This window comes from Archocentrus centrarchus, chromosome 7 (genome assembly GCF_007364275.1).
Source record: "Archocentrus centrarchus isolate MPI-CPG fArcCen1 chromosome 7, fArcCen1, whole genome shotgun sequence".
Lineage (NCBI taxonomy): Eukaryota > Metazoa > Chordata > Actinopteri > Cichliformes > Cichlidae > Archocentrus > Archocentrus centrarchus.
Genome location: NC_044352.1, coordinates 26,802,107 through 26,824,312, shown reverse-complemented (window position 1 = coordinate 26,824,312; position 22,206 = coordinate 26,802,107). Strand labels below are relative to the sequence as shown.

General features: G+C 40.3%; 1 protein-coding gene across 1 annotated transcript in view; it reads right to left on the bottom strand.

The window, feature by feature from the left end:
* Positions 1-2,492: 2,492 nt before the first annotated feature.
* The window catches only part of bsna (bassoon presynaptic cytomatrix protein a), a 115,705-nt gene continuing 95,991 nt past the window's right edge, over positions 2,493-22,206 (bottom strand). The window contains exons 9-16 of the mRNA XM_030733218.1: positions 20,762-21,259; positions 18,291-18,661; positions 15,754-15,847; positions 13,638-13,769; positions 13,124-13,179; positions 11,939-12,072; positions 9,865-9,958; positions 2,493-4,598 (exon numbers count right to left, since the gene is read on the bottom strand). Coding sequence (XP_030589078.1) covers positions 13,139-13,179; positions 13,638-13,769; positions 15,754-15,847; positions 18,291-18,661; positions 20,762-21,259 — 1,136 coding nt within the window. The 3' untranslated portion in view covers positions 2,493-4,598; positions 9,865-9,958; positions 11,939-12,072; positions 13,124-13,138. The remainder of the gene's footprint in view (positions 4,599-9,864; positions 9,959-11,938; positions 12,073-13,123; positions 13,180-13,637; positions 13,770-15,753; positions 15,848-18,290; positions 18,662-20,761; positions 21,260-22,206) is intronic.

The following is a 22,206-nucleotide window of genomic DNA, read 5'->3' as shown; positions in this document are numbered from 1 at the left end:
GCATATTTAAGTCACCTTCAGCGGCTGGAGCAAAGAAATACGCCATGAACATGTTTTCACAGCTCCTGGTATTTATGTGCTCCAAATATTACAGACTCACTCTGACTGGCAGCAGCCGCGACATCACCTGTGTGCCGTAAGCGATCTGATTTACTGCGCCTGCACAAACACATCCATTATTATTATTATCATCTGTTGTCTCTTTGAACATCTCCATTGCGATGCCGCCTTTAATGTGTGCTTTCCTGAGGCAAAAGTGATTGAGGATTGTTTTATTGAACATTTTATTTGATTTTATTTTTTTAAAAACTTCCAAAAACATACGACATACAATAGTGGAAGTTGGTATTAACTTGGGTAACTTTAAACTCTCTCTCATATTGTTTGTTGACACCTAATTTTAATCTTTCTTAGTGAAGTCACTGATCTGATGGCAGTGTACCTGTGAGCTCTCCTGTGAAGTGCTGTCTGGGTAACATGCACTTAATATGCAACTCAGGAGAATGAAGGTGAAGAACCAGAATGAGAAAACGTATAGATAACATACGCACAAACACAATTTCTCATCAATACGTTTATAGATTTGAAACCTAAATCTCCCTTTTTCCTAATGCCAGCTCGCTCTCTATACCCGCTCTGTATGATAAAATAAATTCTTACATAGACAAATCTATAAATGATCAATGTTTCACAAAAAATAATAATATATATACATATGCGAGCTTCTATTACACAGTTGGAGTGACTTGTGAGATCCTGCTCAAATAAGATTTAGAAGGAATTTATAGTTAAGGGATACTTTCATACTGCATAAACCAACTCTTTAAATCTGATTTTCAATAAATAGCTTCTTTTATATCTTGCTCTAATAGGCTTCTACCAGTGCCTCCAGTACCAGTACACACACACACACACACACACACACACACACACACTCAAGTACACAAACTCACCTATTTCACTAAATTTAATTTAGGAATGCTCTGAATAGAGTCTAAATAGTAGCCTACAGCACTTTCTTTTGCCAAATATATTCTATAGGTTTTGTATTAATTATATATCTGAACTTTAAATTTCTTTGTCTATATCCTTAAAATCCTGGTGCTTCACTATCTGAGAAAAAAAATACAATTGCACATTAGGCAGCTTGCTAATAAAAATTCTGGTATGGATTTTACTTCTTTACCCCTGAGCAGACACCATATGAGGGAATCTATTGAAATATATCGAAATCTGTCTCTTATACTCTGTTAATTCTATATTTTTCTTCATATACATGTGTACCCATTTAACCCGTTTGAAGCCAAACAGACCAATAAGGCCAAGAGCTGCTTGGATGCGTCCATGTCAACTGGGATTTTTGAGGCCCTCCTAAATACTTTTACTATCCTCAAATATCTGCACATGGTGCTCTCTCCCTCCATTTTAGTTAATTATTTGGTTGTTGTTTATTGGTAAGCAGGTTTCAAATAAACCAATAGGAGCTACTGATTGGTTAAAAAAAACGTGTTTGTTCTGAGCCTATATAAAATGTTAAACTGCAAACTTTTTCAGCTTTGTGTATTTTATAATCGGTTCTATTACATGAAACCTTTGATTGAGAACAGCTTGATGCATCTAACTCATCAAGCTGCATTTTAAAAAAAATTTTCTTTTAATCACAGGTGCAGTTTCCCAGCTGCCATGAATACATCTTTGGTTGCAGAATGATACCCCAAACATATCAAGTTAACATGAAGGAAAAAAAAAAGATCCGTCTTAAGATTTCCCCTTACAAGTAACCAGTTTCATACACAAATTCACAGAATCCTCTTATATTAATCGACAACAAACATTAAAACAAAGCAAATGCGATATGCAAAAATCTTTTGTGATTAAAAAAAATTACTCTGTGACTTTTTTTCCTCCCACTTGTGTGTTTCTCTTTTCTTTTCCTCCATGATTTTCCAAATATGATTCATTGCATAGAACGACTGGAGATGAGAGGTCGCCTCTTCTGCCCACCATATTTGTTGTGACTGAAGTCATGTTTTTTTTTTGTTTTTAGTTTTTTTTTCCTTACCCCTCCACATTGGATGATGGTTGTTAAATACACGCATACAGAACCCGCACACACATACAAACATTAGGAACAGAACAATATAGAGGTGACTGAGGTTTTCTGCGCCGGGAGGCATGCGAAGGTTCCCAGCGAGCGCTCACACAGACGATATACAGCAGAAGTTGGTTGATTCATTTGCTTTGCTGAGGGCCTCGCAATGTTTGGCCTGACAGAGTACGTTTTGAGTACCTTACCACAGATCCCACAATACACTGCAGGAGCAACAGCAGGGAGGACACTGACCTGAGAAGTTTCCTTGACAGCTGGCAGTCTCAGAAAGAGTTTTTTTTTTTTTTTTGGGGGGGGGGGGGGGGGGGGGGGGGGGGGGTGCAGTTGTAGATGCCACCAACGATATAAAATGAAAGATGAAAAAAAAAAGGCGAGTGACTTTGTGACACAAGTGTGTTACTTTTGGTTCTTCAGTCACATGAGCGCTGTTTTGTTTTGTTTTTTTTTTGTTCCTTTTTGACACCATTTACAGTGTGCTTTCATGTGCGCTGTGCACATTTGACAGAGTGAAGGCGCATGCTGACAAAAACTGTGTGAAGCGCTCGGCTGAGCTTTTTTTTTTTCCCCAGCCTCTCTAATAAACGTCCATGTTGCAGGGCCGGAAGAATCACCCTCACGCAAACACCCCCCCGCCCAGGAAATGATGTCAAGTTCAGTTCTGCCTCAGTGTGTGAATGGTCTGCTTTTCAGTGCCTCTGCGCTGCCCTGCAGTGCTTTTAGATCGGACTCCAGCTGGCTTATGTAGCAGTGTAACACTCCAATCCAGGGACTCTCGGTTGGAGGAAAAAAGATCTGGGCGGGCTTGTGGTTATTAGGCGAACTCCTGCTCTCTGCCACAGCAGTGCGAGAGTTCATTTTGTGGTACTTTTTAAGTCAGACATCGGTGGTAAGTTAGACAGACGGAGGCAACACATTTCTATTCCACCAACTTTTAAAACGACACATGATTGTGCTCTTTACTTCATCACCGCTTACTCTATTGCTTTTATAATTACTGACAATAAATAAGAGTTAAAAAAAAAATTACAGGGGGGCTTGATGAAGGTAACAAAACATTACAAAATAAAGAAATGAAAAATAATATCACAAACAATTATCAAAACAATGTTAATTTAAAAAAATATAAATTAATCTCTCTGTGGCCAGTGTTCCAGCTGATATCACTATGTAAACAAAAAGGACGTGACAGATGATGTGTTTACAGGATGTCATAAAAAAGTATGCTGCTTTTACTTGAAAATAAAACATTTAAAACTGATTAAGGCGATACTGGTAACCTGCAACATAAAACCGGGCAAATAACAAAAATAAAGTAGAAATAAAAATTTCCAAAGAACACAACAAAAGTGACAACCACCAAAACAACATGAGAAGTGTCTGAGAGCCAAATTTTGTGGACGTACCCTACTGCCACAAGCACTGCAGGCTAATATTGTCTTAATGGCTTTGCAATGGCTGGAAAAAAAAAATCCAACCACTTACAGCTTCATTCTGCATACCAAACAAAAACAAAACAAACAAACAAAACAAAACACAATAAAAGTAAACGCTCCTCTTACTCCCGTGGCCAGATTCTCGTGTGTTGCTTCAGTAATCTCTCTTCTTTGTTATTGTTAAGCTAAGCTGTGTTTCCCAGTGTCTCTATGGCCTCTGTTAATGATGAACAGTGTAAGGTCTTGGATATAAAGTTCCATGCATTCCAAATTCCTACATTTATTTATTTTTTAAATCCCCTTTCTTTAAAGACATGGCAAGTTGTGGATTGTTTGACGGGGACTGGAAAGAAAGAAGGATCTGCATTGGAAGAGATGCAGCGAGGTGAGGAGGAGGGAACAGTTCCGATCTGGAATGTAGATAGAAACAGAGCAAACCGTGGAAAGAAACGCGTGCCAACGCGCTCCTCCTGTGTCGGCTACATCATCATCATCATTGTCTTATTCATTCAGAGTGGCATCAACAAGAAGTCTTTTAGTACCAGAAAAACCTGCAGTTCTCCAGCGAGTTAATTCATTTCCCCCCACGCTTCCTTTACTTTGAAAAGAGACGGAAAAGAGGAGAGAGGCGAGTCGGGTTGATATTCTTCCTAGTTTTAGCAAAGGACGGTGAAACCAAGGATTCCTGCATGCTACCACCTCTGTGGTAAAGCTCCCATTTCCTGTATGCTGTTGGTGGGACTGAACATCAGCACATGAGAATAAAACTTCATCACCCCTGTATTTCCTTCCACTGGAAAAGGAAGTGTTGAATCTATGTGGAGGACCCTCAATTAGTTCCACATGTCTTCATCAGCTGCAGAGATCTCTGGTATAAGTAGAGTTCATTTGTAGCTCCCAGTGGCTCTTTTGTATTGAAGGAGTGGAGTTGTTTACAATTGCTAAAGGTTGGTTTCGGGGATCTGCAATATTCAAGTCTGATTCTCTGGCTGGGGCAGCTGGATGGATGAGGAAACTCCTTCGGAAGATGGATGTTGGCTCGGATCTGGAATTATCTAAAAAAAAAAAAAAACACACACACACACACGAAATGAATATTGTCAGTGTACAGAACACACCCCATTTGGTCTGGCCTCTCTGTATTGTAACATGTTCATAAATGTCTCTTGTTAGATTACAACATAGGCAACAGTGTTGCTGCATTTGTCACTACACCAAAAATAACCCTCTGTCACCTTGTAAAGCTTCTTTCTTACACATATGTACACTATAACCATTATTTAGCATTATTTAGCATGTAATAGCTGCCTCTTTTTGACATGGAAGGAACAGAGTTAAATATGCTTTGGCTCCAAATCTTTTCTGTGAATGGCATCATTAAATATAGATGAGAACAAAGCGGAAAAGGGTTTCTCTGAGGTTCTATATTTTCTAATGACAAAGAGACACAGAGAGCCTCTACTGATTTTAAAGCAGCTGCAATGATGTCCACTAGATGGTGTATTAGCCGAAGAAATGAACGGACATGTTGCGCGTGTGCGCGCACACACACACACACACACACTACATAATAATAATTCCTTATATCTGTACTTACTGCAGCACATTAGTGCAGTGGAAGATTCCAGCTGAACAAAGCCAATAATCCTGCAGGTCTAATTTACTATAAAGTCCTGACAAAGATCCAAACCAAAATGATTTTTGTGAAATAAAGTCAACATTCTCACTGATTTGTGTTTACACTTCCTAAGAACTTTTTTCTTTCCAATGCAGGAGTGTCTGCTCAGTGTATTTCATCTATTGATAACAGGATGACTCTACTGTCAGACACAAAGAGAAAACTAGTAGGAAGGAAAAAAACAAACCTTTGTGGCAGCAAATAATAAAAATGATCAAAACATGAACAGTATTTCAAAGAAAAAATGGTTCTACACTTTGTCCACATATTAGTATTTCTAGCTGAACTAGCTCTATCTATCTATCTATCTATCTATCTATCTATCTATCTATCTATCTATCTATCTATCTATCTATCTATCTATCTATCTATCTATCTATCTACCTACCTACCTACCAGGCTGTAGGAGAACGAGGTCAGACGTATTCCTAACTCAGCTTGTCAGCCTGTGCTGACACAGCACTGACTATGATGGGAAGGACACACGTTACTGTGCTGCCTGAATTTACAGTGAATCACTTGTACGATCTGGCACTTCAAATTTGCCTCACACCTCTGAGGTGGAGGCCTTTCATTGAGAAAAAAGCAGTGTTGAGTCTTTTATGAGTTTGTATTTGCTCAGGACAGAATTTTTAAAATTCAATTAGAACTCTTTCCTGGTTCAGCCTTAAAAGAAAAAAAAATGACAGAGCATTCCAGTGTACATATGCAGCACACTGTAATCAATTAAACATAAAACACCTGTAAACGTCAGACCATCCCTTCTTCTTATTTGCATATTCAGAGGAGGGAGGAGTTGAGGTGAGCACCGGAGACATAATTTTAAAGCATTCCTCCACCCATCCATTTTCTGCTGCTTGTCAGGGTCATAGGGGGAGGAGTCTAAGCAGAGAAGCCCAGACCTCCCTCTCCGCAGCTACTTTCTCCAGCTCATTAGGGGGGACACTGAGGCATTCCCAAGCCAGCCAAGAGATATAATCTCCTCAACATGATCCCATGTGATGTTGCAGAGGTGTATCAACCAAGACAACCCCACAACATCGAGAACCTTAAGGAACCTCATCCACCCCAAGGGCCTGGCCACAAGGAGTTGTTTAACTACCTCAGCAACCTCACCCCCAGTAATGGGCGAGTTGTCCCACTCATCCCCAGATTCTGATTCCTCTACAGAAGACATATCAGGCATGACAGGCACCAATCATTTTAAAGCAATGTCACAAAAGTATGATGTCTGGCACATCCATGTTACTTGCAAAATGCAAGAAAAAATGTCTAATTGCATTTATTACTTTCTTTGCGTCACCCATGAGCTCCTGTTTGTAACTGGTAGGACCTGTGGCAACATATTTCCTTAAATGGAAATTGTGGAAATGTGTATTTGTACATTTACTGCCTTCCAGTTTTCTTTCCCACTGTGCCTGACCCAGATTAACTGCTCCAACATATTTATATGTTTCCCAGTGCCAGACTTAATCTGTTCCAGTGAACACAGGCCCCCAAAGGGCTGGTACACAACTCACACACACAAACAAGGACAGTGACTCACACAAAGATGTATTAATACAATCACACAAGTACACACTGACTGACTGACTGGGCAGAGAGATACTGTGGGATGAGGGGACACATACTTCTTTCTATTTTGGTCTGTTTGTCACGATGATGGTTCAGTCCTTATTCTTTCTGATCAGGAAATTTTAATGCTCAAATTAAAATTCAAATCACATTTAAGGCTGGAATGTATTTCCAACTTTAAAGCAAGTGAAGGGAAAGCCCTTTCCAGTGTTAATGTGACAAGCCAGTGGAGGGGGAGGGCCATAAAGAAATGGTTCCCTGTTGGTAGGAAATAAATAATTAACATCATCAAGAACCTTTGGCTCAGAGGAAAGATTATCAGAGACTCAAGCCCCTATCAGTGTGGACAACCTATCTAGTGTGCTTGTGGCTCAATGGGAGCAAACCCCTGCAACCAGGTTCCCTCAGGACTTTTGACCAAGACATGAACGCACACGGCTTTGTCATGAAATCTTCACATAAGATTTAAGTGGTTTTTGAGTCAGTGGCAGTTATGGTAGTAATTTTTGTCATTTAGTATAGAAAAAATTGCAAGGATTAGATAGCAATTACTGGGAGAAATGACAAAACACAGAGCAGACTTTCTCCATTGGGGGTTGGGAAGAATTAGAAAGAGCAGTGACAGAGCAAGAAATTGGAGACGTCTACAGTTATTGGAGGAACAAGAAAACACATACACAGACCTGTTAAAGAGAACATGAAAAAGCCAAAATGAGAGCACAGCAGCAAAAGAAGGGACAAAAAAAAAAAAAGGCTGACAGCAGGAGTAGCGTGTGGGAGGAGAAAGACAGTCTCTGCACCAGTCACAGCTAGTTGGTGCATGGCTGCACAGCACACAGAAATACATGCACACAAAAAAGGCTCATGCTTATATAAAATCTATAGGCTCACTAATCTACTAAACATATTCTGAGCAACAGTACCAACCTCAATGCCTGCTGATCATCCAATGGTGCATCAAAAGCTTCAGAAACCACTGCAACAACATAAAAGGCTGCGCTTTGATTAAAACAAAATTAAATAAAAAAGAAAGAAAAAGGATGTAACAGACTTTCTGACTATTGCTCGTATTTCTCACATAATCTAAATCCTTTGTCAGAGTCATTTGGCAGTAAATGACCTGCACTCTCTGTTCACTTGTCTTCTAAATATTAGTCTCATGGGGCAAATGCATTTCAGTCAGGACCATTACAGTGAGAAGGAGATTATTGTCTCCAGCTGCAGTCATTTAGATTTGGTGGCATGGTGCTGCAGAGCAACAGGAAGCCCCAGCACAGAACAGAGGAGGCATCGGTGCCAACAGATGTGAGACATCATGAAATGAGCCGCTGGGATGGAGGTGGGTTGCAAAGTGGCTTGCAGATGTGCAACTGTGGGCAGAATAGATCCAGTTATATAGCACGTTTATGTGAAACAGATGTGCCATCAGCCTCTGACACTGAGATGAACTGATCTGCCAGGACTGCAGCTCAGCTTGACTTTGTGACCCACCTAAACTAACATTATGAATTTATATTTGCTAATGTAAGTTTATGGAAATACATACATGGTTAAGATTAAACAAAAGTTTTAGTAAGTATTTATTAGGTATTGAAACTCAAGCTAAACAGAGCAGAACTATGATAGTAACTCTGGCTGGAATAGTGCAATCATATAAAGTTATTACAACAATTTTTCAGCGATAGGATTAATACGTGATCTAGTGACCCTCTAGACACAGACCTCTGAACTATTTACACAACAAATATTGTGTGTAAAACACTTCAAGTACTTTTTTCACTTTGAATCATTTGATTGATTTATATATAGGTAGTGAGGTCCTCAGCTGTTTGTCACACCTCTGAAGAAATTCTGACTTCTGTGATGTTTCATCAAAGGGCAGATAAATAACCCCCAAAATACACCTCGGGCACTTTTAGATTTTGACGTGCAATCAACGTGCAGTGACATCAGAACAAAAGATAAAGATGAAGTATTTAAGGAAGCATCTCATTTTATCAGGCTCAGTGTCTCACACTGAAAGCTGATGAAAGACAAACATTCATGCCTGTTTAGCTAAATTTGCGAGCAGCATCTTTGTTCTCTGGTTCATCAAGAGACAAAATGAGCCACCAACCAGATTCCGATCCTATCTGGAGTTTGATGCTTTATTGTGATTTTAGAAATCAGTGCAATAGTTTTAGAACAAGACCGCTAGCTGAGTCGACTGAGCTTTAAATTTCACACACCTCAGATGTCAGAGATTTTATTAAACCAGCTGCAACTGGCTTCAGGCTGCTGGAGAAAACAGACAACAGGCAGCTAAGCCTCCACATGATGAGTTACAGATGTACTAATTTCCTGAAGACAAAGTGATCAGTCATTTAAAATTATTTCTGTGTTTGGTTTTTGTGCTTGACGTTGGTAGATTTTTGTTTTTATGTGATCAAAGTGAAAAAAAAAAGCGTTTACATTATTAAAATAATACAATCTTCCTTTCTCACATTTGTTTTTATTTACTTTAGATTTGAATTGTGCATTTAAAAGCAATCACATATCCTGAGCTTTCACTTTTATGAGTCTTCTGGCCAGCTGCTGATAAGTATCACACGATCCAGATGACAGACACAACTGTGGGTTTTACTGGACACCTTTAATGTCCCATGATGCTCTAAATGAATCAGATTTTTGCACAGACAAAAACATTTTTTTATGGAATCACAGATACTTGGTAATTTGTATCATGAGGCTTCACAGCTTAGATAAAGAGTAACAACAAACCACCCTGTTTTGCACCCAATCCACTTCACGAAGCATTATAAAGCGATGCAGAGTTTAATTAAGTATGTGGCAAATTTGAGAATTTTTGACATTGGTGCCTCTTAGGTTTGTTCAAAAGCTTTCACACCTAAAGCCGTGCCTTACATGCCAAATAAAATCATTACTGTCACAACAGCGACTGACACGCCACAAAGCATTTGCAGGATGTCAGATTGTCAGAATCTGAAAAGCAGCATATTTACAGGGAGGCTTTCCACAGATGGAGAGATCTTGATGGGATCAGTTGGGTAAAGTAAAGAGTAACTCACTGTCTGGGCTGTCAGAGAGAGCAGCGAGTTCTCTCTGCCAGTGTGTGCTCAAGCTGGTAACATGGAGCATCCAGAGGATTCCAGTCCTTGTTGGCTGCAAGACAAAGTAAAAGTATTTTAGGCACAAAGTACAATTTATTGCATGTAGTTTTTGTACCTACTGGGATATTTTTCAAAAGAACAAATTCAAATTTTCCGAAGCATAGACTGCACCTAAAGGACAGACACCGCATCCGTAAATTTATTTATTGAAGTTCCTTTTTGAAGTCTGGACTGCCATGACAGCGGGGTGAAAAACTAAGGACACTCTCATTTACAAAGTAGACCTGCCCTAAAGCATGCTTTGCTTTCTCATCTGGATCTACACTGAGTGCAACCCTGATTTACAAAGTGAACATCACGCTACGTTCAGCGAGACTTGAAACCTGATTTTCTTTGCTGCACTTTAACGGTGTCTGTGTCCTCAGTTTCAGACCACTTCTATCGCCTCTGTATCGCATTGTTGTTGCAAAAACCAGCAAGGATCAGTTTCTCCTCCATCTATATTTGCAGCCAACCTACATCATATATCATAAGGCATGTCCCTTCCTGATTTTGTTTGATTGGTGAGAATGAAGCGGAAAGTTTGATGAGCACACTGGACCAAAATAGCTGAGGGTACACTGAGGGTGTATTTATATTTGGCAGTGTCGGGCAAAGCTTTATATGATTTGTAGAGAAAATAAGATGCTGCCAGTGCAAATGTCACTGCCTATGGACACAATTCGTCCCATTTGGTGGCTTTGCAAAGTCTTTAACTACTCCAGGTTTTCAGGAAAATCCATTGTTATTCCATTTGTTGTGATGCCAGCATACTAAAGGGAGTGAAACTGGATAGAAACTGAAAAGTATTCTAAGATCTCGAGTTGTTTAAATAATAAAGATGTAAAACACTGTTGTTTAGTTCCAAAAACTTTACATGTGAATGTTTTGTGCCTTTTCCACTGTAAACGACATGCAATGACTCGCTGCACAGGGAAGCAGAAGACTTCTCAGACTGTTCATCACCAGTTTTATAAATGGATCACTCATTAAATGAGAAATAAAAATGAGAACAATAATTTAACAAGAAATAATACCTTTTGTCACCCAGCAAGTTTTTTAAGGGTGTGCTGAAGGATTTCTTCGGTTTATGGTTTCAGCTTTGTTAAAATCCTGGCTCTGGTCCAGCTGAATACTTTATAAATTTACTTCTTTACACTAAAAAGGGGGAAATTTTGTAGGGCTGTTTTTTTATGCAGTGCTTTTACTGATCCAGTCCATGTATGTGACCCATAAACTAAGATGAGATTGACACACCTGGTCTACATTCAGGAGACATAAAGAAAAATTTTGTGTTTATCAGGGGTTTGTACTTGAGTCTAGAATAAATCAAGGAGTGACCACTGAAGCACATAACTATCAGAAACCCCACTAACATGACTTTGTGCCCCTGGAAACGATGGTAACACTAAATGAATAGATATGTGGATATGATCTTTGGCAGACTGTGTATTGATGTTATATTCCAGCTTATTTTTGTTGACTTTACTGTACATGTCTTTATTTTTTTTAACTTAATAAAATTGAAGATGCTTTCATTTACATTAAGGAGGCACCGTTAGCTTTGGATTTTGAAAGATTATACCGTCTGAAACCAATAAATAAGAGTTAAACAGTAATGGAGAGCTCAAAAACCAAAGAAACATGCACGCTAAGGCCAGCTTGCACCATTGTTTGAGGTAAGTGAACTGAAATTGAATGCATACAGTTTTGAGAGTGGATGCATGCTTAATTTTTAGCCCAACATGACCAACTCACATATGACTTAAGCATGATATTGAACCACGTTCTGCTGCAACTGAAGTCCAACCAATGCAGCAGCTGATTTTCCTAATTAGGCCTCCAGGCTGATGATGAGTTCATTAGTAAAAACAGCCGGTGAAGGAAAAGCTGCAGACTGTTGGCCTTCCACAATTTAAGCTTGTTAGTGGGGTGAAAGATAAAAGTCTGAAAGTGTTTGGAGGTTAAACGACCTCGAATATTAAGCACTCACCAGTTTGCTCAGCTCTCCTCTCTGTTCCCCGCTCTCTCTCTCTCTCTCCTTTCTCTCTCTTTTTTAGTAAAACAAAAGCAGGGGGAACTTCACAGGTTTTTCTGGTACGAGGCCTCATGGCTGTTTTAATAGTCCTGCAGATGCACGAATATCCTGTTAGAAAAGTCAGCATATCCAAGCAGTAGTGGTGCAGAAAGCAGTGCATTCATTTACAAATTATTCAGCAGGTCAAATTAAGCACTCCTGTCTGCAGCACATTAATCCTTTTTTAATCCTTTTTCTGTGCAAAGGCCCAGTAATTAAAATTAAAGGTATCTGCAAAACCTGCTCATCACTGTCTTATTTATTTATCATTGTGTTTTTGCTTTTATGTCTCAAGTTGATAGGAAATAATTAATAAATAAAATAAAATAAGATAAAATAAAATAAAATGCCACAGTAGCTAATTCCAAATCAATCACCTCAAGTCTACATCTCCAGTGGTGGTAGTTTGTAGACTGTGTGTACATGTAGCTGATGACCTACTGTGTACACAAACAGCCTGCGTGATACAAACCGTGTGTCATAGTAGCAATTAGTTGTCATTGTCACTGTTAAATTCTCCCCCTGCTCACACAGAGCAGTGAGAGGACCGAATATAAACTAACACTAACACAATGGCACTCAGACACAGACACAATGCTCACCCACTGCTTCATGAACACACTGCCCGTTCTGAGTAAAACCACTTTAAGCCACCCACTCCCTCCTGCCTACAAGAGTCAACACATAACACGCTCTAGATATCTGTCAGAATCCCACCAGACTTTGAACTAGCAGCATCTCACAGATTTATTTTTATACCGAATGTTTGAGATGCGCTCGTTCACTGAAGAGAGGACGAAATGTTTCCAGGTCCTTGTACATGAATCGCTGACCAAAAATACTACTGCCGTCTGATTACGTTGTACTATGACAAGGAAGAAAAGTGCTTTTGTCTGTATGTGGTTTTCATAAAACGAACAGTGTTCAACTCAAGTAGAGACAGAACAGTAAGTGAGAGAGAAATTCTATTTTTAACCTGCTTTCTTTCTTTCTTAGTGTGTTTTTATCTTTTATCCATTATCTTCTGTATTTTATGCAGGTCTGACTTTGTCCATAGCATCTTGGAATGAATAGCAGCAAGAAGAAGAAGAAGAGAAATACCTCAATCTTAGCACCTCAGAAGAAAGAGGTGAACTTCTTGCCAAAACCAGAGATAGCTGGAGAAAAGTGGACAAGAGCAAGAGGTTAGATGAATGTTGCAGAACTGGATTTATTAGTAAATTGGAAATCCCTCATCTATACAGCTACAGTACCACCTATTAGGTTTGGACAGCACATGCATGCCCCCTATTCAGCAGCAGCTGTCACTGACTCAGCAATGAATTCATTACTACTGTATATCAGATGTGTATCATGTATGTCATTTTCTGTGCTTTGTAGTTCAAAAGCTAGCTGTCGAGCTAAAGTTGAAAATTCCAGTTTGTCTCTTCAAATAGAGCCCTCTTTTATTTATCTATGGGTTATTAATAAAGTCAAATTCAGTTAGAAAAGTATCTTTCTTTTAGCAATTATTTATCATTTCTTATCCTTTTTATCAGAATTGGTTCATTAGATTACAGCCAGTTTGATTTTTTTAATGTGTTTAGTCTGTTTTCTGCTGATTCATTCGTGGTACCTTCTCCCAGTTTGCCAGCCTGTTCAGCTGCTCCTCCAGGCAGGATCTTGGACAACATGCTGTCTCCTTCCATGCCCGGCTGACCTGCCGCAGCACTGCCAATACCACCGGGTCTAGGAGCAGCTTTGGAGCCTGGACAGAAATGCAGAGAGTGGATGAGAGGGAGAGGATGATGGGATGTGGGAGGGAGGAAAAATACAGAAGACGATTCTGAGCAGAAGAGGAATTTATATTCTGCATTTGTACAGGTGTAATATTAGGTGGCACCTGCTGGTTTATATAAATTTCATGATGGCATCTGGTGTCCGGTGTTGTTGTGTATCTGTTCACTGAGCTTTGAAAATTAGGGCAGTAGAATTAATGCATCGCTCTTCAGTTTTTTCTGCCCTTTAAGTCTGCTGATTTATTTGGTTGCCTGCAGCCTTTTTAGGTCATTGGGTCCCCTTGGATAGACATATGTAGGCTTCCTGTTTGCTGATATCCTGCCTTAATAAAAATTTTCTTCATCCTGTTCAGCTGGATCTTACCAACAAATTAGCCTTTGATGTTCTTAACTGTGTAACCCAGTCCCTGAAAACAGCACTAATGCAGGACAACCTGGATTACAGTGTTTTTAATTCTCCGTCTTCGTCTTCGTGCTCTCTTTAGGGATTCTCTACCTCCATTTCACCCTGTCCCTACCATCCTCCTCTGTCACACCAACCCAGTGCATGTCCTCCATCACTACTTCCATGAATCTTCTCTGTGGTCTTCTTCTTTTCCTCTTCACTGTCCAGTATACCCACTATCCCTCCTCTGCACATGTCCAAACCTTCTCAGCCTTGCCTCTCTAACTTTGTGTCCAAACTCTTCAACCTGAGCTGCCCCTCTGATGTACTCATTTCCAATCCTGTCCCAGCTGGTCACTTGTAAATCTTAATAGCTTCAACTCCTCCACCTCCAGCTCAGCCTCCTGTCTTTTTGTCAGTGTCACGGTCTCCAAACCATACATCACAGCAGGTCTAACTACCATATTGTAAACCTTCCTTTTCACTCTTGTTACTCGTCCCCACCCACTCCACCCTGCCTGCACCCTCTGCTTCACCTCTCTTGTGCACTGTCCCTTAATTTGGTTGGTTGACCCCAGGTATTTAAACTCATCCACCTTCACTGCCTCTACTCATTACATCTGCACTTTTTCACCTGTCTGCCTCTCATTCACACACACGTAGTCTGTCTTGCTGCTACTGACTTTCAATTCCCTACAGCCACTTCTCCGGGCTCTCCTCAACCTGCTCCCTACTCTCACTACAGATCCCAATGTCATCTGCAAACATGATAGTCCTGCATAACCTCATCTGTTAACTTGTCCATCACCACTGCATTATACTGTTTTGAAGTGTTCTAAAAATTTTAAATGCCCACTTCTTGCATTTAAAGTCAAGCAATTGGTGTTACATGACTGGCAGTTAAAAATCATCCTTTTTTAAAAATCTTTCACTGGGCCTCTGTGGAGTCGCTCTATTCATCCACTGTCTGAAACAATCTGGTTTATCTGCTCTGCCTTTAGAGCCGTCCTCTCTTCAGCAAAGAGAGAAGAAAAAAAAACTTTCTGAAACTATGTTTTAGGAGTAGTATAAAGTGGCAACCTCAGACTAATGATTCAGTATTGATTCATCTTAATAGAAAGTTACAGAAAGTGTTAGATAGCAGTGAGAGAAAGCATTAGATATTTGCTGGTAACGTGAATACTTGACACATTACATAACAGAACCACTACTAACTGCATCAGCAGTGAATCTCGGCAGTGGATAAAATGTGAATCGTATTCTGCATAATTTCACAGAAGTAGGTTGGCTGATTGCCTGCCTGCTTAAGAAAGTAACTGAATAGCTTCATACCAAATTACCTAACTAACACATTATGTCATGACTTGGCATATTCAAGAGGAATTACTGCCATGAAGTGAAAGCCCTCTTGTGTGTTTTTCCACTGTGGGATTATCTGCAGATTAATCTCAGATTAGATGAAAGAGTGCGCAGCGTTTACATAATTCAGACATAGTGGGAAGCAGATGGCAAGTCGTGGAAGGGGTAGGAGTCTGTGTGTGTGTATGTGTGTGATGAGTATACAGTACCTATGCCTGTGAGTGGGGGCTGGGCAGTCTTTGAGGCCAGAACAGGTGCTGCTTTTGCTCCAATAGCTGTTGCCGGAGGTGTGTCGATCTTGGGCTGGAGAGAGAGAGAGAGAGAGAGAGAGAGAGAGAGAGAGAGAGTGAGAGAGAGAGAGAGAGAGAGAGAGAGAGAGAGAGAGAGTCGATGCTGATCATTTAGAAACACAAACATCTGACGTTTACCTTCTTTTCAAAGCAAAATGGTTGGAAACAAAAGACAGTCGGAGAGCAATAACTGTCACGTAGTAACGGCGCTGTGACAGACAGGAATTTGGGAAATGTGGAATTTGGCTGTTTACTTAAACAAAACCTGAATGAAAGAGTGAGACTGCATGAGTTAAAAAGAGAAGACGACAGCAAAAGTGATAGATAAGACAGAGAGAAGGAAACAAGATTGGAGAGAAAGCTGCTCCCTTATTGTGTTGTACTGTGACAGCTCACTGAATGATGACTGACTGACTGAATGACGACTTTCAACATTGTCAAGTGTCAGTCTGAGGGTTTTCTCTTGAAAAAGATGAGATCTCTTCTGTTCAGAGGTTCATTCAGAAAAAAAAGGAAGAAAATAGCAGGCTTAATGCACCTTGGCATTGATTGTTAAAGTCTCTGTAGCACTGCTGGGGAAAAAGAACACCATTTTTTTCCCCTACTGATTTGCAGTGACCTTTTTTTCCTAAATGGGCAAATGGACTCAAGCCATAGCTACAAAATCCTCGAGACAGAATAGAGCCAGTGATCAAATTGGGGTCAAGCATTGGAGTCTTTCCTTTAATTTGTCACCCTTCTATATTTGATGCTTTTGAACTCTCTGGAAAGACTCTATGAAAAGATTATTTTGATTACTAGGACAGGTTACATTTATTAAAGAAAAATGCTTCCATTCATTCATTCCTTATTTTTTTTTTGGTCTTGAGTTCTGAGCTCGCTGTCACTCAAATCTATATTTAATACATGTATTCCCTTGGGCTGAAAGGCTCAGCTGATTTATTTAAAGGTGCTAGCTGCCGTTTCACTGTGAGCAGTTTGAAAGTTTCGGTGTTGTTGTGTCTCCCTCTCTCAAACCCCACCCTGACACCCCACTGCTCTGCATTCTCCATCTGAGGACTAAATAGACAATAGCCTCAGGAAAGATGCAGACCAGACCATTTCTGATATCCATCACAGTAACAGCTTGGATTATCTGAACACAGGAAATACGAACCAGTGTTTGCTCTGTTTGGATCCCTGTCACTTTTTATCTTTTATGATACACTGACTCCTCTGCTTTCTGTAAACTTTGTGTGCGTGAGTCAATTCCCTTTGACTCTTTCAGCTGCTGCATAGGTGCTGCATTATAGTGTACAATGCTGCATACAGAATTTCATTATTTACAGCCACTCAATCAATGCTTTTTAATCATATAATGGACCTAACATAAGAGCACAAGTGAATGAGTTCACACACTGAATAATAATCATAAGGCAAATTTTATGTTTTGTTTCTGGTTTCCTGTCAGAGCTTTCAGAATGATTTCCAGCAGCCATTCCTGCATCATTTTATATCAGATTTTATGAACAACTTCACTTTTCTCTTTCCTGCTGGCTTCATACTAATGCACCAAAATGAAAATCATGAACACCATTCAGCGATGAAAGCACATTATGAATGATTCTGTGTTAGTAATAACCGGCATGGTGACAGTGGCTTTGTGAGCTTGAAACTCATTCATATTTTTACTGAAGACTGAATGAAGAGAATCGCTGAGCTATCTCAGGTTTTGGGTTAAATGTCAGAGTGAGATTTTTATGCTCTAGCTCTAAAAAATAGATTGATATGGATTTCTGATTGTGGAGGAAATGCAGAGTGAGAACAGATTTTTGTAAAGAGACTTTATGAGCGAACATTTCTTGAGCATTTAGCAGACAATGAATCAGCTGCACTGAGTTATCACCTGCCTCTGTGCTAATCACAATGTTAGATGATACTTGCCAACAGAGGCAAGGCAGAAATTCAATATACTATCTGAACTGGGAGGAAGATCGGCTCTTATCTCAGGGGCCACAGAGGGACACGGGAGGATGGAGGAGTGCAAAGGAGGAATGTGGAGACAGCCTGTAAACTGGGAAAAGGTTTATAAGTTAAAGGATTGAAGCACTATAAGAAAATGGAGTGTTACTGTACATTAGGATGGCAAAATTTGAAAAAAAAGTTTTAGTGGTAATGAAATACTTCTAATGCGACTTCAGGGAACCAAAAACATCATTTTTATGGCAGCATTAGAAAGTAACGTCTACATAACACAAAACTAATTGTGCAAGACAGCAACAAGACCAGAGCAAGCATTGTACCATGCTTCTTTTCTTTCTAAATGTCAATTACAGATGTGATTTTAAGCATTTTAAGTGTACTGAAAAGATGCCTTTTTAAAAAATTTTATATCATGCAGAATAGAAAACAAATTAAATCCTGTTACAAATATTTCTATTTCTTAGAAGAGCCTTGTTTTCCCCCTCTGTACTCACAATGGTGGATGTTGTGGTTCCTGGTGGACCTGTCTGCCTGGCCTGGCCCATGGGTCCACCTGCTGGTCCCAACTGCCCTGGTTTGGCCTGGCCCTGTCCCATTCCCATTCCCATTCCCACTCCCATTCCCATTCCCATTCCCATTCCCATGCCTTGTCCTTGAGCTTGGGGCTGCTGCTGAGAGCCGGTTGTCGTCGTGGCACCAGGCTGCCCCGGTCTGGTTGCTGATGTCTGGGCTTGCTGTTGGAGCTGGGCCCTCTGTCCTGGAGCCCCATCTGTCTGGGAACCTGGACCACCTTGCCGTCCTGATCCCGTAGGCCCACCAGCAGAGCCCTGAGCCCTGGCAGATCCACTGCCAGACCTTGAGGAACCTGAATAGAGAAAATAAGGGTGTTTTTTTTTTTATCAACAGTTTGTGCTTATTTCTTGAAAGTTTCTTGAAAATAGACTCATCTTGCCAAAAAAAAAAAAAAGTACATGACATTAATTCAGCACTGACGTTTTCCGCAGCTACTGCCTGAAGGCCTTTAACTGGTGTCAAAATTGAATGAATGATTGACAGCTGAAAAGCATCTGTGACCTTTGCATCATCTGTTTCTTGTCTTGTGCACACATTTCCCAGTCAGTTATGCAAGTCAGAGAGTTAGATGATTTATGCCACCATTTACCTCAGTTAAAGTTCTGCTTTTATAAACGCAAAACTATAATTTACTGATAAAAGAACTGCATTCTTGACAGGAAATGCAGGAGTGAGATGATGGCATACAACAATGTTGTGAGCATAGATGAAACCAGTGATTTAATGACTGCACTGTTAAGAAAACAGTCAGGGTGCTGCTTTCAGATAAAACATTTCTTGGAAAACCTTTGCTTGATATTGTGCAGTTAATTAAAAACTGTTGATCCCCGAGGGAATACAAAAAGCATCAAACTCAGTGTGAACAACAGGGGTTATTAAATATTTCTGCCTCAGACTTAAATAATTTAAAAATTAACAGGGATCATCCAAGTAATAACTCCACTGCCTGACACAATGATATGTTCAGTACTAAGATTAAGCTCACTGATCAGAATTATTAGATCAGAAACTTAAAAACAAGAAACTACTTTCATTAGTTAGGGATACAAGTACAGTACCAGGCAAAGGTTTGGACAGACCTGCCTATTCAGTGGTTTTTCATTATTTAAAAATTGTCTGCATGTAGATTAATATTAAAGTCATCCAAACTATGAAGAAATACATATGAAATTCTTTAGTAAACAAAAAAAGTGTTGAACAAACCCGAATATGTTTTATATTTTAGAGTCTTCACAGTAGGTACCTCTTGCTTAGATGACAGCTTTGGCATTTTCTCAGGCAGCTTTATGAGGTAGTCACTTGGAATGACTTTCAGTTAAAAGCTGTGCCTCGTCAAGAGTTCATTTCTTGAATTTCTTACTGTCTTAATGTGTTTGAGACCATCAGTTGTGTTGTGAAGAGGTAGAGATGGTACACAGTGAATAGCCCTATTGGAGTAATGTTCTAATCTGTATTATGGCAAAAACTGTCATGATCCTGGGCCGGTGGTCTTGTGTCCTTAGGTTAAGTTTTATTTCTCTGATTATTTTATTAGTTTTCTTATCATTTACATTCTCAGTTTGTTTTAGTTTTGAGTTTAGCCTGGTCATTGTTTCCTGTTGTTCCCGTTTTATTGTGACAGTCTTGCCTCTGTGCTTTATGGTTACCCTCTGTCCTCATGTCAAGTTCTTGTGTCTCAGTCTTAGTCCGCGTTCCTGTCACCGTCTAGTTGTTTCCTGTTTTATTTTGACAGTCATGTTGTATCTGTGTGTTGTGTTCAGTTTGCTTCCCCTTGTCTTGTCAGTGAAATTTGGTTCACCTGTGTTCCCAGATGTGTCCACTTCCCTCATCAGCCCCCTTTTGTATTTAAGTCCTGTGTTTCCCCTGCTTGTTGTCGCATCCTCGTCGTTAAGGTTCCTGCTGCTTGCTCCTGGTTCTAGATTTATGATTATGTAAAGTTAAGTCACGTCCATCCAAGTCAAGTTAAGTGGGTTAATGTTGGTGCTGCAGGCTCCCGTCCAGCCCTTCTGTGTTCAACTCCATAAATAAAGCTGAATTCAAATTAAGCCTTTTGCCTTGGGTGTCCCGCTCTGGGGTCCTCATCCTGCCTGCCACAGTGGTACATGACAAGAACTACTCAACTAAGTAAAGAAAAATGACAGTCCATCATTACTGTAAGAAGTGAAGGTCAGTCAGTCCCTAACCCTAACCCTTGAACAGTCATCCCAATTATCATATAAGTAATTAGTTAGATAAAGTCTATTCTGTACAGTGATCTACGATGGAAGACAAAGGCTTTTGAATTCATTGTAATAAATCTGTACGCAGTACAAACATTACGCTCTTAAATCACATTTGAGATAATGTGTTCATAAGAGATTTAACATCAGTGGTAATGGTGGACTGTATGTACCTGGTGGCTGGCCCTGCATGTCCACTGGACCCTGGGACTTGCTACGTGAAGTCCTGTGTGGGTCCCCCTGTCTGGAGGAGCGCTGGCCATGATGATGCCCAGATGAGTCGCGGGAGTAGTCTGAAGAGTGGTACCCACCAGATCTTGAGTCAACACGCCTGCCTGAAGATGAAGCTCTTCCTGAAGGATCATGGCGCATAGATGGGTCCTTGGGGTGCCCCTTAGATGATCTTGAGGATCTAGGCTCATCTGAATGACGTGAGGAGGAGGAATGGCGGCTAGAACTGCCATGGTGTCTGTGGTCACGAGATGATGAGTGTCGCCCTCCGTGGCCATACTCATCCTGGGGCCACAGGTCCTCCTCAGGAGGCTCATCGTAATCATGGTAGGTGTGTTTGACACTGTGCCGGCTCCTCCCAGAGTGGCTGCTACCGTAGTGGCGAGAACTGGAGCGTGGCTTCTCAAACCAGTCAGTTTCTTCTTGGCCCAGATGGTAGGCTTTGGAAACCGAGAGCAGATCACAGTCAATCTCCATGTCGTTTGGAGACAGCGGCATGCAGGCTGAAAGAAGGAAGAAGGCAGGAAGAAGACCAACCGCATGCAAAAGAAAAGAGTAGGTAGGGGTAGACACAGAAAGAAGGGCAGAAAAATAAAAACAAAAGTTTTACATCCATGCACTTAACACTTGACGTGTAAACTTCACACATACAAGACGATTTTACTAGAATAAAACAAACACTGCAAAACTGTCTGCTTTGGCTATTGTTTTTGCATTCATTTCAAATTAAAAGCCAGTGACAGAGGAGGACATTTATGCTGCACAAACACACTACGTCACTGTTTTGCCTTGTCATCCTCCTTTTAAATAGCTGATTCTATGAGTATGATTTAATTGCTAAAATAAGCCAATAATATCAGCCCTCTTTGAAGGAAAACTATAAAACTGATTGTGGGGGACTGTTTTGCAGTGTGAATCAAAACACATGTAAAAACACAAGTAAAGTTAAAAACCTGTAAAGGAAAAACAATGCATTTGTGTCGTGCAAAGACCTTTCAAGTGAATCAGAGTGTAGCGAATGACGAAAACGACCACGCCGAAGAACCATGCGAGTTTTGAACAGACAGACGACTGGAAGGACAGGCGGAAGGACGGATAGGCAGGCAGACAGACAGACAGTAGTCCACTGATACGAGAGCTCCAAGTGACTCTCAGGAAGAAGAAAACATCAGCATGCAACAGCTATATCTGTCTCTCTTTTTCTTTCTTTCTCTTTGCTAAGCCTAGCTTTTGGGTGGGTGGGGGACGTTTAGATAAACGGTGGGAGCAGTAGAAGGTAGTGAGACTGTGTGGGATTTCATCTCCCACAATTACCTTCGCTGTCTGACACAGCGCAATGATAATCGTCTATAAAGTATGTATCATCCGATTTGTAGACGTGTGTCCG